This window comes from Urocitellus parryii, chromosome X (assembly GCF_045843805.1).
Source record: "Urocitellus parryii isolate mUroPar1 chromosome X, mUroPar1.hap1, whole genome shotgun sequence".
In the NCBI taxonomy this organism is placed as follows: Eukaryota; Metazoa; Chordata; class Mammalia; order Rodentia; family Sciuridae; genus Urocitellus; species Urocitellus parryii.
Genome location: NC_135547.1, coordinates 39777847 through 39800957, shown reverse-complemented (window position 1 = coordinate 39800957; position 23111 = coordinate 39777847). Strand labels below are relative to the sequence as shown.

The window sequence follows — 23111 nt, the reverse complement described above, 5'->3', positions numbered from 1 at the left end:
GAGTTTACACTTTCAGACATTCCTTTTGGATGGAATTCTTGGCTTGGCTTCTTGACTGATTAGACGCAGCCAGCTGCAAGTTTGTGACTACACAGCAATTAAGGAAAATGTATGCTTCCCCTATCTTTTCCCATCAGAATCCCTGATACAAGCCAAATGCCAAAAGGGATCTGGAAGCCAAGAGCTATGTTCTTCTAGGGTAATGCCATCCTTTTCCACCTGTGCCAAAATAATAAAACAAGCAAATAAACAAAAACATTCCCTGTAAGGCTATCAATCCTCCTTGCTATTCATTTTTTTCTCACTTGTATAGAGAAAAGTGGTGATGAATTTTTTTATTCTCATTATGTCAAAGTTGATACATAGATGAAAAAGAAAAGATCTATCAACATAAGCAAGATTTTAAAAACCTAGGCACTCTGTTCATCTGAAGGTAACACTACTTGGTTATTTATGGTAATTTAGCAAGAACAGGTATACTTTAGTCACCCAAATATAGTTTATGTGTTAGTGCAAAAGAGAAGATATAGATGGAGGTTTTATAGATTTCACTAAACTATTGAAAGGGCTGTACAAGGAAAAAGGCTAAGTCAGACCAAAATTTTTGAGCTGTGTTTATTGTTTTGACACCTTACAGTCAAATATCTAGGCAATTGACATGAACTATCATTTTGTTGTGAATAACCCCAAAGAAGTAGGGATTTTAAAAATAGGTTTATTTCTTTTGACCAAAACTTAACTATATTTTGCTACATTTGGACAATGACTTATACTGCTGATCATCCATTTCTGGATAAAATATCTTGCCATGAAATCAGAAAGTTTTTTCTTAGTATACTGAGTTATACATCACAATTGTTTCCAAGCTTGTACTTCAGCATCTACACTTTCTACCAGTTGAGATAGATAGGGAATTTCATATAAGACAATTTCATACAAACCCATATTCCACCACTCTGAGTCCTAGTGTCCTCTGGTGGGTTTAGAAAGGGAGCCTAATATCAATGAGATTTTATGGCATAAGGGTGAAGTGTAGCTTTCCGCCACAGAGATAGTTTTGGCTTTCAGCAATACATTTTAAGGAACACAGTATCAACCTTACAAAAGCATCTGATGATTTAAACAAGCAAGAGTTAGGGTTGTAAATGAGAATTAAATCAAATAGCTAAACAATTCGTTTGACTCCAACTTCACAGGATATTATTGTATAATCCATTCTCACACACAACTGATTAAATATACCTTTCAGTGTCACATTTTAGTGAATGACCAGTTTGGAAACTGAGATAAATTAATTCTGAAATATGGTACTGTGCTGTAGGAATAGTAAATGGCACATGGAGACAATTTGATGTGTTCACACCCTCTCCCTACATTGTGATACCACCATACTAGAATTTATAAAGACTAGTGCAGCCACATAGACTGTCATAAAGAGACAACACTAGCAATCTTTAGCAAAACCCCTCCCCACATATTTTTTCTCTAAGCTTTTGTTTTCTCTTCGTAAGATACCTATAGAAGCCAGGAAGATTAAAAAAAAAATCGGTGAAAGTAGATTTTGTATAGACAATATTGACTGATTTTTGAAAACTATCAACTACTACCACATTTCAGGCAGTTGTCATGAGACACAAGGTTGACAGATCTTTCAACTTTAAAAAAATTATTGACATACAATTATTGTATATCTTTATGGGGTACAGTGTGATGTCTTGGTACACTTATACATTGTCTAATCAACTCAGGATACTTAACATATCTCAAACATTGATCATTTCTTTCTAATGAGAACATTCAAAATCCACTCTTAAAGCTATTTTGGATTATATGCTTCAATGTTGTTATTTATCATCACCCTTGTTCAATAGAGCACCAATATTTACAACCCAAGTTTTAAAGAAAACCCAGAGATACCGATTTTTTATGTGTAATTTCACAATTTTAAAATTCTGGATGCTTTTTTAAAATAATCATGAGGGTCAAACAAAAGTAAAAACCAGTTCGTAATCTGTTACCTGGACAAATTCTATCCTTCTTTCTTCACTACTCAGCCTTGGTTTGGGGCTTCTGAAAAGCCTCCCTTCACTGATTTGCCTCCCCTTGAGTCCTTCTGCCTTTTTGGATTTCTTTTTTGCAATATGGGGCCTATTAACTTTCTTCTGTACTATAATTTGTCTCTCTAACTTAAGTATAATTCCCTTGAAGACAAGGATTACATGTTATCTCTCATAAAGCCTAGCCCAGGGCTAGGACATAGTAGCAGACCCTTAATAAAGATCACCTATTACAACATAACCACAACTAGAAATCTTGGTGAAATTCAGTCCTTTTTTTACTAGTTGATTCATTTACCAAACTTTTACAAGTGCCTGATACATTATAAGCACCATGTCATGTGCTATAGGCTATCATTTTAAAATACCACTGCTCTTGAGGAACTAAAATTCAAATGTTGAATCCAAAGATACAAAAAATTTTCTATATGAAGTCAAAGCTAATCTATTGACCAAAGTGCACTGCATTTATTTCCACCACACTGTTCTTTCAGCACTGTCCAATTGAAATGTAGTATGAGGGACAATAGTAATTTTCAATGGACATTGATTATATACATCTATGTAGTACAGTGTGATCATTTGATGTATGTATACAATGTGAAATGACAAAACTAAGGTAATTAGTATTTCCATATCCTTAAACATCTACCATTTCCTTATATTGGGAAACTTCGAACTCCTTTCTTGTGATTCTTTATAAAATATATAATAAGAAGTTGTTGTAAATTATAGCCACCCCACTATGCTGTAGAATGCTTGAACTTATTCCTCCTATCTATTCCTCTTCCCCCTACCCTTCCTAGCTTCTAGTGATCACTCTTCTACTCACTACTTCTATGAAATAAACTTTTTTCACATTCCACATATGAGTGAGATCATGCAGTATTTGCCTTGCTGTGGCCGGTTTATTTCACTTAACATAATGTCCTCTAGTTCTGTTCATTTTGCTGCACATGATAGAATTTAATTCTTTTTGTGGCTGCATAGTATTCCATGCCACATTTGTAAGTTTGTGTATTTTATCAATCACATTAAAAACTATAAGAAGAAGCAGGTGAGCTTAATTTTAACAATGTACTTTAACCCAATATATTTAAAATATTATTTTGATATCTAATCATTTTAATTTAATGAGATATTTCACATTTTTATAACAAGTCTTCTAAATCCAGTGTGTATTTTATTCTTAAAGAACATCACAAGCCATACTAGGCATATGTCAAGTGCTCAAAGTGGGGATTAATAAATGTTACATCCTCCAGAGTCAGTAGTATTCTGCTGGGACCTTTAATCAACTGAATTTTATTGATATGATGCCTAAAACAAACATGAAATCAGAGGGTCACAGGGGAATGGATGCTTTGGCAAAGCCAGGATTGATTTTCCCTAAGATGCCAGTTAAATGTTGTACAAGATAATTGGAAAGAAAACCACACATGGATCTTTACCATAATACCCCTAGCAAAGGGAGGCAATAACCCCAGCCCTCACAACTCACAGAGTAACAAAGACCAAAAGAGAAAAATTAAAATGCTCTTGAAGAGGCATCAAAAGAGAAGGGTGAGGGGACTACTTAGGGATTGTATCTCAAACTAATAAAATGGTGACCCACATCAAGGGCACATTCAAAACAACACCACTGAATACTTTTTAAAAACCTTGACACACTTTCTTATTGTATTTATCTTAATAATATCAGGGCCAAGAATCATTAATCTCCATTTTATACACAAAAACACATTAAGGAAACAAAACAAAATTAAGCAAATTGTGTGAGATCCCCTAGCCTTAGGCAGAGCTGGAACTTGAATCCTTGGTCCCTGGCTGTGGGCCCAGAATTCTGCCCATAAGACCACTTGTCTTGCAAAGTTGCATCAATGCGTTGCCAAAGCAACAGGTTGAAAAGTAGAAAAATTCAATCATTTGTTTGCTTTGTCTACATGATTCCAAACAAGTAGGCTGACTGGAGTTTTTTTTTTTTTTTTTTCCCCCTCTTACTGAATTGGTCTCTTGTCTGAGCATTACATAGACACAGTTTAAACATGATTCTCTCCAAACATGCCCATTAATTTGCAGTGAATGTAATTATTTTCTACAAATCAATTACCAGACACATAGAGTTTATGATGTCTATCCACACAGTTAGGTAGGTCTGACCAGGACCTGGAGGGAACGCTGGATTACTTGGTGTGGTTGTTTTGTTCTGTTTTATGTTGGGGACTCTGACAGCCTCATTTTGGCTTCGTTTTTTCCATAACCCCATAATGGTCACTCTGTGCAATTTATTAAAGCCAAGAGCCAGAGTGGGAAAAACAACCACTGAATCAGAACGTTTGGTCAAGTTGCTCTAAAAAGTCTGTTATGTCACTGTAGCTTTAAGTACTGGCAACCTAGTCGGGTTTTGGTTTTTCTCAGTGACTTCACTGGTTTGTAAACAAACAATTAATGTGTTTCTAATTGTCTGCCAACAAATATGTTCCTTATCACGGTGGGAGCTGCTGTCCTGTGGAGAAAATTAAAAGAGCCCTGTAGTGAATTCTTGGGTAGAGCATATGAATCTTTTGGCAAAGTAAAACATCACTCTCTAACTTTTCTGTTTCATATGCATAGTGAATTGTCTCAAAGCGGGCACACCTGTAAAAATAATCACGCTACAGAATACACTCTCATAGAAAGTGAATTGGACTCCCAATCCAGAGACCTGGGGGTGGGGTGGGGGGTAGTGCAGATTCTGTCATTAATTAGCCAGGTGCAGGTCACCTTGGATAAATAATTTAACCTCTTCATGCCTCAGTGTCTCCTATCTGGCAGGATAATAGTCCTTGCATTACACGCTTTATAGAGTTGTTTTGAAAATCAAATGAGATAATGTATGTGAAAGTGCTCTGAAAAGCGTGAAGCACTATGAAAGTATAAGGGCTCATTATTATCATTATCATCATTAGTATTACAAAGCATGGAAGAGCTTTATAGAAAAGCAATGCAATCTGCTTTGGAGGAGTAGAGGGAAAAAGAGGAGTTCAAAGAACCCTTTGTTTTGGGGTGGCTGGGTTCTTTGCACGTCTTTCTTTCTGAAAAAAACTTAAACAATCAAAACACACAGAAAAGGAAGGAACAGAGAGTCACTCTCCTGCAAGTAATCACCGTCTATTACAGAAACTCATCAGTCGCTCAGCTCTTCTGATTGCAGCCGTGGTGGGCAGAGAGAGAGAGAGGAAGGCAGCAAAGAGGGGGCATCTTTTGTGCTTTGTTAGCTGAAGAACCAAGGACCAAGTGACTCTGGGAAATGATGTGCCTCTCTCCCATCTCTGAGTTTTCTGTGACCACTTGAAGTACCAATTGTCTCTAACTCATTTTCCTCTCCAATCATTTTTCTCTCTAATCATGTGCCTCTCCAATCATTTTCCTCTCCAGTCTTCTTTGCCCTTCAGCCCCCAAGCTCCAAACAAACCCCCCACCCCTGTGGTTTATTTCTTTTTCTTTTTTTTCCTTCCATTCCCAAGAATTGCAGGCTGGGCTCACTCAAAGCCCAAAGAACCAGTCCATTCAGTGGGAAACACCAACGAGAAGTATCATTTAGGGGATTGACAAGTAATATAGGCAGCTGAGTGTGACTCCATTTTCCACCTTGCCATGGGATGTTTTGGCATTGGGCAGACAGAGTCTGTTACTCCTCAAATCTCTCTAGAGGGGGAAGCTTTTTGAATGGATGCCATTTATTTTTGCTAAGTATCCAAGGATGTTAATTAAATACTTTATTCTTTGGCAGCAGCTAAATTAAAGATATTAAATTTCTCTTCTTAGCAGGGATATATCACAGTCACAGAAATTAGAAGAAAAACTTCCTTTGAACTAATGTCTTTATCAAGTGAATTTCAACAATCCATAAGCATCCTTTATTCTTATCAATTTTCTAATACTAGGAAGATTGGACAATAATAGTTTTCATAGTGATAACAACATTAAACACTAAGAGTAACACCTGCTATCTTTTTAATCCAGGATTTCACAGACTCATTAAAATATCAGAGCTTGAAAGGCTCTTAAACATCATCTAATCAAATTCCTTCACAGTGCAAATTTGAGAAAATTCTGGCCAAGTGAGGTTAAGTGGCTTGTCCAAGGTCACACAGATATTTAATACATTCTAGACATTTTTTTCTTGGAACTCGACAAAACACCTCCACTCCATTCCCTACTAGTCCATGTAATAGTTTTGTCAGGTCTACCCTTACAAAGAGGTGATAAATGTATGGTTTGCAGGGTGGAAGGGGTAAAGTGGGGGTTTGTGATTGATTTCATTTTTCACTTTCCCCAAAATATCATAGTATGGAGAGGGTCCAACTGTTAAAAATGCAAGTATCAGAAGAAAGGGGTACCATGTTAAGCAATCTTCAGCCACTTATCCTTGATCTTGAAATAGTACATCGGATTAGTTGGTCACCTACTAAGGACCTGAGGGAGGCAGACAAGGACTTGATAAAGATGATATTGGTGATTAGACTGGATAGCTCTTGCTCCAGGGAAACAGAGAACAGAAATCTGGACTGCCTGTGCAAAAAGCATGGATATCAAAGTGAGACACCTAGGCTTCCAACAATTAGCAAGAGAGTCCTGTGTCCCTGGGAAGGGGTCTAAACTTGTCATTTTTTTAGGCACCTACTATAAGCCAGTTACTTTTCTAAGTGTTTAACTTACTTAATTTTATTTAATCCCCACTACAATCCATGATTCCTAAAGCTTGAATTGTAGCCAACTTCTGTCTAATTCTTGGAACACAATAAAATGTCCCAACTGCATTTCCTACTATACCATTCAGGGAAGGAGATACTTATAGGAGACACTGCTGAGGGGAAAGGAGGATAGATAGAGAGTAGATGGGCCCTAAAGTACTAGTTGTTTTGTTTTTGTTTTCTTTTGTTTTTTTGTTTTTTTTTTCATTTCACCATTGTGTTCAGAGCCAGATCTACTCGCTGTCAACAACACTGACAACACAGCTGAGGAAGTTATTCTTGGCATCATGAAAACACTTCACTCCAAATGGGGCTGGTAGGGATGGTAAATCACTATGGAAAAAAGAAAATCAGTGGGTCATGTAATGAGGCAATTGTACTGAAACATGACTTCCTGGAAATCAATATTAACAAGGCTATTATGGGCTTGTGTTTTGTGTATACAAAAAGAACAAAAAATGTACCTTATAAAGTAAGCACATCCATTAATAGACAGCAGGGCTATAAGCAAAGTAATGTAGACCATCATGGCAAAGGTAGGGTCAATGCCTGCAGAGAATGAGAGGAAGAGGAAGAATGACATTACCAGAAAAGGGCAGTAAATAAAGAGTACTGCAGAGTGACTCCTCATGCTTTCTGGTGACTCTAAAATCAAGCCACATCTACCTAACCTAATTCCATTTTTCTACAGCACAGTCTGTCTTGTTGACTTTATGGACACAGAAAGCAATTTCACTGTTCTGAAGCAAAACCACTCACCACTCTGACAATAACAAATCACATGAATTAAGACTGACCAGAGTGTTTCTTTGGAGGAAAAAGTCCACGAATGGAAAACTTTGAGTACCTTAATTTAAGTTGGACTGAAATAGAGTTCTTGAGAATAAATATGCTATCTTACCTGTGAAGGGTAAGCATTACATTGCTTCATAAAATAAAAGACCTTTTTAATTCAACTGATCCCACAGACCTCATAGGTTACAGATGAAAAATGTAATACTCATCTTTCAAGGGTGAGAGTGAGTCTGGTTTTGACGATTAGTGCATTTATCAGGATGTAAATTGGTCTCTGTAAAATCTAAGTATTTGAACAAATTTTGGGATTTCAGAGGGAAATACATGATGATGTGAGTGAAGAGGTCGTTTGGTATGTCATGCTAAAGCAAAATAGGAATCAAAGCCCATTTGAAATAGATGTGTTTGGTTTTGGAAGGGTGTAAGGAACACTTGTCTAAGAGTAATATGGGTCCTTTCAAAGTTCCCCTCTGGCTGTCAGAGATTTGATGATGTTTCACCTCTTCCACAAACAAGAGGAATCCTACCAGTCAATCAAACTGCAAGTATTAACTGGATGCCTACTGTGTTGGCCAGTTGCAGGGGGGAATAAGGATTATTAGCTATGGTCCCTGCCCTCAAGGTACAGTATATTTGGGAAGTGGGGAAACCATCATACACAAGAAACAACTGAAAAGTAATTTTCTACTAAGATGTAAGGTGGAAACTTTTAGTGCAATAGGAGTTCAGAGAAGAGGGGGTGTATTTCTGTGGTAGGACCTAAGTGGCAAGACTTGAATATATCAAGGGAGAGAGAGAGGTGATCTTTCAGCTGAAGAAGCAATCACAGGTCACAGACTATCAAAGACCAATGAGAAGTAAAATGTCTTCCTCTTATTAGAATAACCTCTTTGGGAAAGAGTGAGAACCTTTTAAAAATGAATGGTGGGGAGGCATTTAAATCATGGATAATTTTTCAAGTCTGGGAAGTACCTCCTTTAGTTCTTATTATTTTAAATTAGATCAAATGCCAAGACATTGATGTTACCCAAATGCAAATGACTGACTTTATGATTGTTTCAATATTAAAATATGTCGTGTCCTAAAGAGGTTCCCTGGTAAACCAAGCTGAATTAAATCAACTACTAGTGATTTGCCATTCCTTACCTCCTCGGCAGATCTTCCCTTCCGCAAACCAGCATTCTGCATCTGCTCTAGGGGATCTGCCACCAGGGAAGTGAATAGGTGTCCCTCTGAACTGTAGCAGCTCCATTTCCATGTCCATAGTGTAGGTACCATGGAGCTCTCACTCTTTCCAGCTTGGATCCAGGATTACATATTCTGAAATTCCGTTTCCACTTGAATCTCTCCTTATCAATTGGTTGAATCCATAGAACTGCATGTTTTTGGAATGCTGAGCCGGGCTGGCAGCACTAGCCCGTCCATTTTCTTTCATAGCATTATTCATGGCTTGTGCGATAAAGTAAATTGAATTGTAGATGGTTCCAAACAACAGTGAAACCTATTTTAAAAAATTACAATTATCTTGAGCCCTAGTCGCCCTAGAGCGATCTCAGTGTATATTCCAAGCCTGTGTTCATTATTATGTGCTGCACGTCTGAGTGGAGTAGAGCTATGAAGACCCAGAGGGAAAAAAATTGTTTCTGAGGACTTGCTTGCTTTCTCCCCTGAATTTTTCTGTTTTTCTCCCCCAGGCCTTCATATCTTTAAATATATCAAATATGACAATTTTATGAGCAAACCAAGTCATACACAATATATTTTTATACTTCTAAACTAAGAAAGTGATTTAGGGTTATAAAGGGCACTAAAAAAACAAGCATGAAATAGACAAGGGGAGTTCAAAGGAAATTTACCAGGTTAATTATTGGTGCATTATGCATGAAAAAATCATTGTGCTGGTGCTGCTACACTGATAGGTGTGTGTGTGGAAAGACTGTAAATAATGTGTCTCCACAGTCCATGCCTGTGCCCCATCTTAGTTTAAACTAGCTGATCTCCTAGACACATGCTCCCCAGAGAAAGTGAACTTGGAATCCAGGTTTTTGTTTGGTTTGGTTTGGTTTGGTTTTGTGGTACTGGGGATCGAATGGAATCCAGTTTTAAACACATATCTACATACAGAGTCACAGGGCCAAATGTATAGAAAATGCTGATTTTAGTCAAGAAACCTTATATTCTATTGGTGTGCAAAGTGACAAAGTCTTGGTAAGAAGCCATGTAAAAGTGGTAAGGGTGCTATAGTATATTGTATGAATTTATCTGCTAAATAAATATGGTAAAAGCCATAATATTCATGTACAATGCCTGATGTACTGCTTTTTAACCTTGTTAAGTTCATTTTTGGAATAAACCTTGTACCTTTTTTCCCAAAGTATATGACAGAAAAGACATACAAGCCCTCCCATTTCTGTCCTCTCTCCTCCTCCACCACATAGGACCATGGCTTTGTGGTTTTCCATAACATTTCTCTTCTAAGTGGAGTTCAAGAAAGTTATGGTCATGTCATCTCACCAAGCGTCAGAGAAAACTAATACTCGCTACTTCTGTTTTGAAAGGCCTAGAACGCAAACCTCCTGTAACAAACTTCATTTGGAAAAAAAAAATGAGGGTATTTAAAGTTAAAGAAATAATTTTTATGTTGGAAATGCAATCAAAACGCAGAGAGGTGTAGAGGCTAGCAAGACAGTGCCACAACTTGTTAATGTGGAACAGAGGGTTTTCAACTCTGGCTTCAAATTAAAATTACCCAACAGTATTAAAAATACCAATACCAAACCCACCACAGGCCAACAAAATGAGATACTTTAAGTCTGAGGTCCAGTAGTCATTGTTAGTAAAATCTTCCTACACATTCTAACATACAAATGGGGTTTAAAACCAGCAAATAGAAGATGACACACTGGCTTTTGGTCTGTTTCTAATGTCAGGATTTTTGAGAAAGACAGAATAGTCAAGAACTCCTGTCAGACAGATGACCTTATTGACATCACAGCCCAGAATGGTAAGACCATGGATGATTCAATCTATTGTTTTTGCCTACTAGATAGACCTGAACCTGAATAAATGAATGAAAAATAAAATATTTCATTGATTTTTATTTAATGACTTTAGGTAACTCTACCCTAGGGCTTTTAGAGCTTTCAACCATGAGAGCAAGGTCTAGGTTAGAAGTAGTGATATTTGAATTTGTTCAGTTTAATTGTCCATGCTGTTGTTGACTATCATCAGTTTAAATTTACTCTGCTTAACATGTAACACCGGCTTCCAAGGAACTTTGTCCTCAGAAGTGCACATAAAAACATGCCTGACTTGGAATGCCATCATTTAAAAGAGAAAATGGCAACACCATTTTTGAACAAAAAGCTAGACACATGTAGAGATCAAGAAACCAAAGAGTAATTGAATTCGTTATTAAAAATGGTCTCAAACCTTGTACTTGCAAGATTTGGATAATAGATCAATCTTTTTGATGTGATGCTCATGAACACAATACCCTTATTTTGTATAGAGTGGGGTAGAAAAGACGATCAGCGCTTTTGGGAGCTTTTGGCAACATTTTCTGATGACCTGTCTGGTGGTCTACTTCCTGGAATGTTCCAGTCCTAACTACATCCCCTTCAGCCTAGCACCCAGTGCCAGATATGTATACTTCCGGTAATGGAAAACAATAGGTGGAGCTTAAGCTCCCCTAGGCTTGCTTAGAAACCAAGAAGATATTTTTTGCTTAACTAACAAAGGCCACATTTGGATAAAATATTCAAAATGTGTATTCCAGAAATATGCACTTGTAGCCACTAGAATGTCATTGAAAACAAGCATTGGGACTACAATGAACAGGAAGAAAATCTAATTTCAGAAGTCTATCTTATGCCAAAGTATAAAGGTACCATTTATTTATCCTTGCCCAATCATCCTGAGACCAAATTAAGAAGTTTATCACTAGCTTCCTATCTCCAAATCTATTTTGATTTATTTGTTATATTTGCACAGGTCATCATAAAATCCTAGTATCTCTTACATCAGAGAAAAACAATCCAATAAACCTATTCAAATCAAAGTATTAGACACTTAGTAATGTTACTTTGCTTGAGTAAAGCATTAGCATTAGATATTATTAGTAGAGTGTAATAAAACACAAGAGAGCAAGTCAATTGTATGGTTAAATGGTCAGGTTCTGGTATCAGACATGAGTGGAATCCCAGGGCTGCCACTTGCCATCTGTATGACCTTAGGCAAGATACCTTGATTCTCAGTTTCTTTCATGAAATGTATTAATAACTAATTTGTAGGGTTTTTCTGAGAATTCTATTGGCTCATTTCTGTCAGGTATCTGGTACAGAGTGAACACTGAATATACAATATCTGCTATTATTTGCATTTCAGAAAACATAGGTAACATCATCCTGGAAGTATTGTGTTCAAGTTCGTTGTCCCAATATTGAATTTGTGATCAATAAGTAGTAGAGTCCCAGTTTTAGACCCAATGTCCTAGATGGCAAAACTGTTCTTCATTTGGACAAAGATCTCCTTTCTGTTTTGTTCTCCATTATATCTGCTGAACAGAGCTGATTCACAGTAATAATAAAAACTTTAATACTAGCTAGCACTTATTGAAGGATTATTAGGTGCCAGGCAAGTTCATTAGTGTGTTAACTCCTTTAATCCTCACAACAACCCTGTGAGGTAGGTACAATTATTATTCCCAAATTAAAAATGAGGAAAAGAAGAAATACTGAGCTTAAGTAAACATGGGTAGTCTGTCTCCAAAGCCCCTGCTCTTAACCAATGTGCTCTATCTGACTGCAATGAATACTTGCTAAGTTAATTATTAGGCTGTGGTAAACTCACCAATAAAAGAAAATTCTTCTTTTCCTTTTTTACTTTACACTGACTTCTTGATTAAAGATAGCTAAATCAAGATTTTTTCCTTCACTCTCATCCTCCTCTCAAATGCCAATCTCTAATCTGTAAACCTGAACCACAGAATATAAAGATAGAAAACCGCTATAGAAGTGGTGACCAATTTAACAGAGTAAAGATAAATCAAACCTAAACAACTGAAGAGGGAAATATTTATAATCAATAAGCAGATTTTCCTCCTGAGAATTCTAGAATGGCTTAATAATTAGTGATACCACGTATCATAGAAGTAGGGGTGAGGTTGAACACTAAAAGGGAGAGAAAGCACTTTGAGCAGCTGTATAAGGAGCAGTAAGACATTCCCCATCTCCAGCTCTGCTGAGGAGAGCCAGACCTCTGCAGGAAACAGGATAAATTCATTCACCAAAGCTCTAGAGCTGGGATATTAGACACAGAGAAGCTGGAAGTGAAGTGGGGCACAAAAGCCAGTGATGAAGTTAAAGGCTTCATGATTAATAGTGAGAATTCCAGTTTCTTTTACCCAACATTGCTCCTGGAATACTGGTCACCAGTATTATGATTCCCGATGAGGAGACTGGATGACTCATATCTGTAGAAAGCCCAAGATCCAAGACCTACATATAATGACCAAAAACAAACAAACAAACAAAAAATAGCAGTTGGTAGACAATTGCTTTATACTGAAATCCAGTGTTATCAATATAACCACCATGCATATAAACCTTAAAATCTGCCTTTTAGAACTTTTGTCTTAAATATGAACAACAGCCATGGTCACCAGATATCCAAAGAAAACAACATAAAATATAAAGATTAAAAGAAAGAAACATGAACAATTAGGAACTGAGAAAAAACAAAGAGAGAAGAAGAAAACTCCAAAGACACTATAATGCTTATCTACAGTGCAATAAGAGAAAATATACTTGTCCCTCTGTATCCACATGTTCAACAAACTGCAGAACAAAATTATTTGGAAATAAAACTGCATCTATTCTGAACCTGTACAGATTTTTTTGCCATTATTCCCAGAACAATATAGTATAATAATTATTTACATAGATTTTACATTGTATTAGGTATTATAAGTCATCTAGAGATGAGTTAAAGACTATGGTAAGACATGCATAGGTTATGTGCAAATACACCATTTTCTGCAAAGGATTTAAGCATCCTTGGATTTTGGTATATGCAGGGGTTCCTAGAAGCAATGCCCCACAGATACCAAGGGACAAGTGTACTATATTTACGAAACAAAAGCAGGGACCATTAAAATAGAATGGACTCTTGGAAATTAAAAATATGATAGCTAAATATTTTACATGTTAAAAGATTTAGAGCACAAAGTTGGGAAGCTCAGGAAGAAAAATTAAAACTAAAGAAATGAACCATGTAAGAGAAATAATAAGACAATTAAAAGAACAACCCACAAAATCTTACATCTAACTAATACTATTTCCAGAAAAAAACAAAGTATTATTGAAGAAATTATCAAATAAATAATATAAGAACATTTCCCTGTTAAAATGAGCTTGTAGATCAAAAGGCCCCACCAAATGCATAGCATAATATGTATCAAAGACTCAGACAACATCGTGATATCTCACAGCATCAGAAAAAGAAGAGAAAACCTTAGAAGCTTCTGGGGAGATAGAGAGGAATGAAAACATGTTGCACTAAAGGATCAGAAATAAGAATCACATTGATGTTCTCAGTACCAATATTGGAAACTAGAAGCCATATCTCCAAAGCACTGAGGGAAAATGATTTTTTTTACCTAGATTTGTATACTCGGCCAAACTATCAATCAAAATAAAGATAGAATAATGACTTTTCAGACATGCAAAATCTCAAAAATTTACCTCCTATGTACCTTTCTCAGAAGCTATTACAGGATGTGCTCTACAAAACTGACAGGAAAAAAAAAAAGAAATGGGACCCATGAGCCTCATGAAATAGAGGATCTAGCACAAAAGAAAAAGAAATGGAATTTCTAGGATGATGAAAATGGAAATCCCACCATAATAGTTGTTCATCCAACTTATGGAGAATAATCTTAGATTGAACTAGAACTGTAGAGAGCATCAATGAAAACAAATCAAATTGATAAAGGATTTAACAGGTTTTACCATGTAAAAAATTGTTTTGAGGGGATTTTACCACCTTATCAGAAAGTGTGGGCCGACTTAGAAATTCCAATTAGTGTAAGCAAATTTTTAACTTTAGTTTAAAAATAAAAAGTTGTATGTGACATGAATTATAACCCATAGAATGTTACATGGATTCCACACTGAATAATATTTAGATAGTAGATACTATGTAAAAAATAGTAGCTGGGCACAGTGGCATACACCTCAGATCACAGCCACTTGGTTGGCTGAGACAGGAGGATTGCAAATTGAAAGCCAGCCTCAGCAATTTAGCAAGGCCCCAGGCAATGAGTGACATCCTGTCTCAAAAAAAAAAAATGGCTGGGGATGTGGCTCAGTAGTTAAGCACACCTTTGTTCAATCCTCAAAAACAACAACAACAAAATAAATAAATAAATAATAAAAACCTAAACATGAGACAGGTCTGGTGCTACACACTTGTTATCCCAACAACTCAGATGCTGAGGCAGTATGCCAAATTCAAGGCCAGCCTACACGGGCTCCGTGGCTCATACCCTTAATCCCAGGTGCTTGGGAGGCTGAAGCAAGAGCACTGAAAGTTTAAAGCCACCTTCAGCAAAAGCAAGGCACTAGGCAACTCACTGAGACGCTGTCTCTAAGGAAAATGCAAAATAGGGCTAGGGATGTGGCTCAGTGGTCCAGTGCCCCTGAGCTCAATCCCCAGTACCAAAAAAGGGGGGGGGGCAGGGGTTGAGGGTGTAGCTCAGTGGTAGAGGGCCTCTGAGTTCCACAAAACACACAAATACACACACACACACACACACACACTTTGAATTTAACTAAATTGTAACATAATCATATTTAGGGTTTGAGGGAAAGTAAGGAAGTAAAAAAGGACTAAGGATTCCTCCCCCTGCCCACTTTGCTAGAAATACAAAGAATGTTCAAAGTTGACTAATCAAGGGACACTAGTAGTGGTATAGTATTTAGAAACATACATGTAAAACCCAGAATAAAGAGAGAAAAGATATGAAATTTGTTACTTTTGATGAAGGATAGGAGGGAGACCTAAGAACCATTTTGTTTTTGACATAAGCCTTTCAGCATTTCTTGACTTTTAAAACTATGTGTATGTATCCATGCATCCCTTTGATAATTTGTTTGGTTTTTTATAACCTCTTAAAGAATCAAAGATATAAATTAAGAGAGGTTGCAAACCACTGCTATGGGCAATGTAGCCTATATATAGAAATTTCTATTACAATGAAAGTTTTTGGGCAAGAGCGTAATACATTCATCTTCTTAATGCATTTGCTTATTCATTTATTGTCTATCTCACTAGAATTTAAGCCTCATATGGGCAGGGATGTGAAAGTAAATGTTTAATATGGTTTTATGACAGGAAAAATACTCCTATTTGTAGCATTTACCAAATTTTGTAATGCAAATATTCCTACCATGCCTGATTTTAAGCTACCAAGGTGATGTCACTGAATGGAGCTGATAAAAGATGCACTCAGTTGACTTTTATGAACGGAATCCAATTGCCTGCTAACAGAAACCTTGTCTGTCTTCTTAACTATTGTCTCTGGAGTTCAGCATAGTGCTTAGTGCATGGTTCAATAGTTGTTTACCTGTTTCCTCAATAGGAGGAAAAAACAGCAGTTCAGGGATCAGCAAACATTGGATGACATGATTTGACCTGAGAAAATACCATTTAAAATTCTGAAAGCAAAATAATTCTGAAATTTAGAAGTATCAAAAGACCCTCTACTAGCAATCAAAAACTTAAAAGAGTATAGAAAGCTGAAATCAGAGTATAACTTAGATGCTGGGTCATGATCCACCAGCAAGGTCTTCCTTGCCTCAAAGGCAAAAAAAGTGAAAAAGAAGGTAGCTGTGAGCCAGACATTTTGCTAGTCATTTTATACATTTTACTTCATTTAATTGTCACAACAGCACCCCAACTTACAGATAGGGGAATGGAAAAATCAAAAACTCCAATGAATTTGTCCAAGCTAGTAAGACTGAGAGTTGGGATTTATTTTTTATTTTTTAAATATTTTACTTATAGATAAAAATTGTACATGTTAATGAGGTACCATGTGATGTTTGACACATGTATACATTGTATAATGTTTGTATCAGTTTCTGTCTCCTCAATCATTATCATTTCTTAATGGGAAAAACATTCAAAATCCTTTCCTTTAGCTTTTTTGAAATATGCAACACATTTTCATTTTCTGTAGTTCACCCTACAAGTTCAATAGCACACCAGAACTTCTTCCATACTCTATCTAACTGTAACTTAGCATCATTGATTAACCTTTCCCCTGGAGCTGCGATTTAAACCCAAATTTGCCTAACTCCTTATCATATGCTTTTTCTCCTATACCAGCTGCCTTCAAAAATACCTTTGAGCAGAATAATTAAGAAAAATGGGGGGTTTGTTTATCAGAGACATGAAGATAATTGTCTCACCTTCCATCATTCTTTGGTTATGAAGGTCTAGCCTAGACACCTGCAAAGTGGGGGTAGAATGCATTCGATCTGGCTTTTTAAAAATAAGCTCTGGATTCTTTGTTGCAGCTCTATTTCCTTGTCTAAAGCAGAGTGCAGGCTGCCTAGCAACCAAGCTAATGGCGTCTTTTTTTTTTTTTGCCTTAATTACCTTATGTTCCACAAGCTCAAAGGGATTGAATCAAATATCAAGAGTACAAGGTCTGACTTTTTTATATCAATATATCTGTTCATACACATGTACAATACACACAGACACACAGACACACAGACACACACACACACACACACACACACACACACACACACACATTCACCATCTTCTTCCCTCCATCTTATGATTAAAGTAGAAAGATGACTCAGACTGTATTTATGTGATGCCTTATCGTTGGGATGGGATATAAATACAATGCCATACAACTGATTGTGCTTGCCTATAAATACAATGCCATACAACTAGTTTGACCAACCATCCTTAGCAATATGAGGGATTATTGTAACTGCTGTAAGCAGTTGTTTTCTATTCTATATGAAAAAAGAGAGATTTATTATAGACATATCAGTAGTAATAAAGTTCAAATCCAGCACAATTAATATCATTGCCAGTCACATTTCTTATGAGAACGAGAATCAGGAATGTCTTTGATATCAAGGTAGGAAGAAACATGTACACCTGTTTCATCTGAATTACTTATTGGGATGCAGGGAGAAATAGGAGGCCACTAGATAAAGAAAGGGTGGATAAAAAGGAGAACATCTTGGAGAATGTGAATATTTGACCCAATCCACTGACTACCTAATAGCCTTCTCCTTGCTAACAGCATCTTAATTTTGTTCACACTTTTCTGGAAGTTATAGGATTAACCACATTGGTCTCATTCCTCTTTCCAGATTATTGGTTTATGACTGGATATGGGACACAATCTGGGAGAAGTCTGTTTGAGGAACTTCTGGGAACAATTTACTCACTCTTGAACAGAAACACATGAGTCCATTTTCACCTCTGGACATTTCTACCTGTACTTAATGTCTGGAACTGTGGCAGCCATCTTGTGACCATAAAAAGTGGCTCATAAGGGCTATCTAGCATGCTATAGCTTGTAAAGTGTAAAGATGAAAAGAACCTAGTTCTCTGATGACATCATTAAGCTACTGAATTAACCAACCATGGAATAGTTCCTGTTTTGAAACAGAAATGATTTTTAGGCCAATTTGTGTTGAACTGCCTATTACTTACAGCCAGAATTAATACTAAAGAATGCTAGCACATACTTGAACTTTTGAACATCTTTATATGGCATTCTAAATGGTTCTGAAGATGCCTATTGTCTACATCTGACCTCCAACATATAGAAACCTGCATATTTATTCTAATTTAAGTGGTGTCTTTGCCTCCCCAATATTCTCTCATTTTCCTGGTCTTCTTTGTACTCATTCTCTTTGTTTTTGTCTTTGCTCTTCTTTGTTTTCTCTGCTTTCTTCCCCTCCATACTCCTTTTTCTTCCTCTATGCCCTATGTGACTGTGATTTAGATCTTAAGTATGTCTATATAGACATGCATGTAAATTTATAAATAGTATTTCTTATATATTAGAAAGGAGGACTTCTTTCCCATTCCAAATGATTCATTTAATATAAAGATAGCTCTGCCAGCAAAACACTCCTGGCCTCTCCTCACCTACTTACTCTTTTCTTCCTACAAAGGAGGAGTGACTTAATCTCATGTGTTAGTTTTGAAGACCTACATTTGGGTACCTCTTCCCTTCCCATCTTCTTTGTCTTGTGTGTGGGCACATGCTCTGCTATGTTCCTCCAGATTGTATATTTTACAAAAGGCCTGCCCTTGTGGAGCAGGACTCTAGTGGCCCAGCAAGCCTAGTGACTAGGTGAAGTCTGCTTAATCCTAATGTTCAGTATTCAGAAGCTCAAATGCCTACAGAAATAGTCCACATCCTCCAAATATTAGCATTATCAATATTAAAGTTTATGGGGTTTTTTTTCTATATAAGCTCTTTAGTCTGGTTGCTGAACTGGTTCAAAATTCCAGTCACAAATAAAAATTCTATTTTATTAGGTCCCCTTGAACAGCATTTGTATATGTTAAAGTTTCATTTTTCTGTTCTTAAATATATTTTGTTTATTCTTCATTGACTGTGCTATCATTGTGGGTTGCTTGAAATATTTCCAAGAATGTATGTTTGTTCTTCAAGTGTTTCTACAAACAAAAGGTGTTTTAATTTGTGTGTGATTGCCTGCTGTTGGTTGGGTTTCCTATTGATTGGAAAAGATAGTTACTTTCCAGATTTTTGAAGTTCTCAATTCATGATTACTGTGAGTCTGCACTTACTTGATCTGATTCCAGCATATCATGAATTTCACCCCTAGCTGTTGCTTCTGTATAGGCTTCATGGAAGGTCTTTCCTTGGGACTCCACTGAAATGATCAATACAGCATCATATGCTTTGGGTTGTTCCTGAGGACCTGGTAAGGGATGTGCTTATAAGGTAAACTGTAGAGCAGAGTATCATAAGGAACAAAGGCATAAGTTCTATAGAACATTTTCAGATCATTAGTCCATTCCAAGAGGTGTGTTGGGGTCTCTCCCCCAATCAAGGTGGAATGCATACACATTATGATTACTGAAACCAACCAAGCAAAGAGGTTATGATAGCAATATGTTAGTGAAATATAGTGCCAAAACACTATAAACTAGAGAAATAAATAAATGAATAAATGTGTTCTAACCAAATTTTAAATGATTTCTTTCTTATGTTTATGGGTAAGAAATTGAGGTCTGAAATTTGGGTATATACCCAGGGACTCTGTTTTGGGTAATGGAGCAAGAGCTTAACACTCATAGGAACAATTACTGGTAAAATAAATGTGAGATACCATAACAAAGAGGCTTTAGGTTTGGGAGGGATAGTTTCATATCATAACACCAAGTATTAGCTGTATAACCTTGGGTACATTACTTAACTTTTCTCTGCATTATCCGTGAATAGATAGAGGTAACAGTATGTACTTCATGGAGAGGTAGTGATGATTGAAGATGATTCATATAATGGGTTTAGTACATAGTACTCAATAAATAGCAACTACACTCATACCTAAGAATAAGAAGACTAGAAGGAGAGGATCTCATAATCACTATTGCTTTTTTTGTTGTTGATGAGGGTTTTTATTTGTTTTTTAATTAATTTATTTATTTTAATTAGGTCAATATAACAGCAGAATGCATTTTGAATCATTGTACACAATTTTAGCACAACTTTTCATTTCTCTGATTGTACATGATGTAGTGTCTCACCATATGTTCAGTCATACATGTACCTAAGGTAATGATGTCCATCTCATTCCACCATCTTTCCTGCCCCCATGCACTCTCCCTACCTTCCCTCCCCCTGTTTTTCTTTGTTCACCTCCTACAAACATGTACTCGAGTACATTTTGGCCACCTGTTCTCACCCCTATCAAGACCATTATAGACACTGAATGGCACTAACACACGTTCATCTATAAATGCTACTAATATTATGAGTGATGTGCTCAACCTTTTAAATCGAACTTCCCTGTAATTGGAATTACTTTGCACTCAGTTTAATTCTTCCTAGACTTATGAAACTATGTTGTTTGGCAAGGCTATGCTAGAATAGAGTGGATTAGAGGGGGCCACGGTTGAAGAATGGCAGCTAGATCATGAGACTGAAAGTCTTATATCCAATTTCGTCTTTGGCATGCTAAATGAGTTTAGTTTAAGCCCACTTGTGCTTCAGTGCCCACATCTTTAAAATGTAGATTCCAATGCATTTCACAGGTACATTGAGTAGTTTAATTAGATAATGCCTGGCAAGTATTCTGAGCTCCTTGAAGAAAGGCAGAAGTCTTATTGCCACTGGTAAATATTAATTATACACACTTACAGGGAACCTTTAACCTCAGGAACTAAGTGTGCTTAACTACGTTCAATGACTGGTCTTTAGCATTTATATATTACTTCATCTATTTAAAAAAAAGCTTCTTTACACTTGTTAAATACTCCCAGAAAATTTGCCTCTCATACTACAGATGATATACTTCATTTTTTTAAAAATGTAACTAGTAAATTATGAAGATGATTTAGACAAAACACACAAAAAACACAGTATAACTTGAATTCTCAAATAACCACTAGCTCCTTCTAAATAAATACCCTAAGTTTCCACAAGTATTTTAATGTTCAGACCTTCCTTACAATTCTCTAAAGATATCTTTGGCGCTACTTCATGAGCCACAGGAGGTATTCAGCCTCAGTTTTTCATAATCACACATTGCAAAATGGGAAGATGTAGTGCCATAGAGGTTTGAAAAGGTAAAGAGTTGGATTTAGAAAGAAAAAGTAGAACTGAAGACATCACCCTCTATATTTGGCTACACCATTAAACATGAATCTGTTTGGTCAAGTTAGTTCAGTCACAAATCTATTGAAGGGAAAAAATTAGCTAAGTTGTGTGCTTCAGTTAGTTGGCCAGCTCATTCAACAGTATTCTTGGCAGTTAAGTAAGTATGCTAATATCTTTCTTCTAGAAAGCCAGAAATTAAATGACCTGATCAAGGTTAGCCAATACAATTCCATTTAATTTCCTTAAGGGATATTAAAATTATTTTGCTGCATAGAAAATGTTAAATAGAACTAAGTGCTTTGTGCTGGTTGAAATACAGCAAATACTTAAGCAGATGTAGTGGGTGCTATTATGATGTATCATCCAGATACACACTTCAGAACTGAAGCACTCATCCCCCTAGCTGCTGGGAATGTTAGCAACTAATATCTCACTGAGAACTGCCCTCAGGAAGGAGAACCACCTTTCTCAAGGTCACATCTCTTCAGTTGTGTGCTAATGCTACCTTGGGCTGATTCACAAGGGTCTGTAGTTAAATTATTAGGGATTCTATAAGCCAGTTAACATAATATTGGTAGCCTGAAATTGGCCACGGTGGGAGTGATCACTGTGGAAATCATCAAATACTAACACATCAGGGATTCCCCACACCACAACCCCCAGAGATAGTTATTAACTATTATCACAACGTGTGCCTTTCTCTGGGCTATCCTGCACCTAATAACTGGGAAGGGAGGATGGGAGATATTTCCATAATCACTATTGCTGTTTTTGTTGTTGTTGAGGGTTTTTGTTTGTTTTTTAATTTATTTATTTATTTAAATTAGGTCTATATGACAGCAGAATGCATTTTGATTCATTGTACACAATTATAGCACAACTTTTCATTTCTCTGGTTGTGCATGATGTAGCATCACACCATATGTGCAGTCATTCATGTACCTAGGTTAATGATGTCCATCTCATTCCACCATCATGGAACTAGAAATGCCCAAACTCCTCAACTCAATTCTGGACAACACTGAAGGGTCATCCTCCATTTAGGTAGGAATGAGGGCTTCATTGTGACTGTACTGAAGTTCAGTTCTCTCTGCCCAATCCAATTCTCCCTCACAGTTGTTATCCTCAAAAGCATTCACCCAATAATCTTCCTTCATTACTCAAAACTTCATCATCAGACTGTTTTCCAGGGAAACTGACTTGTAATGCTGAATTAGACCCCCACCATACCCTGAGCTGACTTCTATCATGGTTCTTAAAGATTTATCAGCCTTTTTAATTTAAATCAGTTTCTACTATGAAACTATGAGCTTCTTGGGGTCAAAAGACTTTTTTAAAAATTTTCATATCCTATTACAAATTATGCACACATTGAATGTTGTTTAAATGAATATTTAAATACTAAAGATTCTTCAGGAGGAGAGGTGTGAACTTGTATGATTTGTACAGGTCTCTTGAGAAGTGAGATATGGGCATATTTGGATTGTTAAGATGGAGGAAGTAATACTTGTTGGGCAATTAGAGACCAAACTTGTCTTTAATGCCTAGTGTCATTAATTTATCCAAGACTCTACCCCCTCAACCTGAATACTTCTTCTCTATTTTTCTTTCCTTGGCTCACAATATTAA

General features: G+C 36.5%; 1 protein-coding gene across 1 annotated transcript in view; it reads right to left on the bottom strand.

Annotated features, from left to right (window-relative positions):
- The window catches only part of Gucy2f (guanylate cyclase 2F, retinal), an 87082-nt gene that overhangs the window by 56387 nt on the left and 7584 nt on the right, over positions 1 to 23111 (bottom strand). The window contains 5 exon segments of the mRNA XM_026396770.2: positions 3288 to 3377; positions 7258 to 7342; positions 8735 to 9089; positions 19448 to 19560; positions 19563 to 19739. Of these exon segments, the coding sequence (XP_026252555.2) occupies positions 3288 to 3377; positions 7258 to 7342; positions 8735 to 9089; positions 19448 to 19560; positions 19563 to 19739 (820 nt within the window).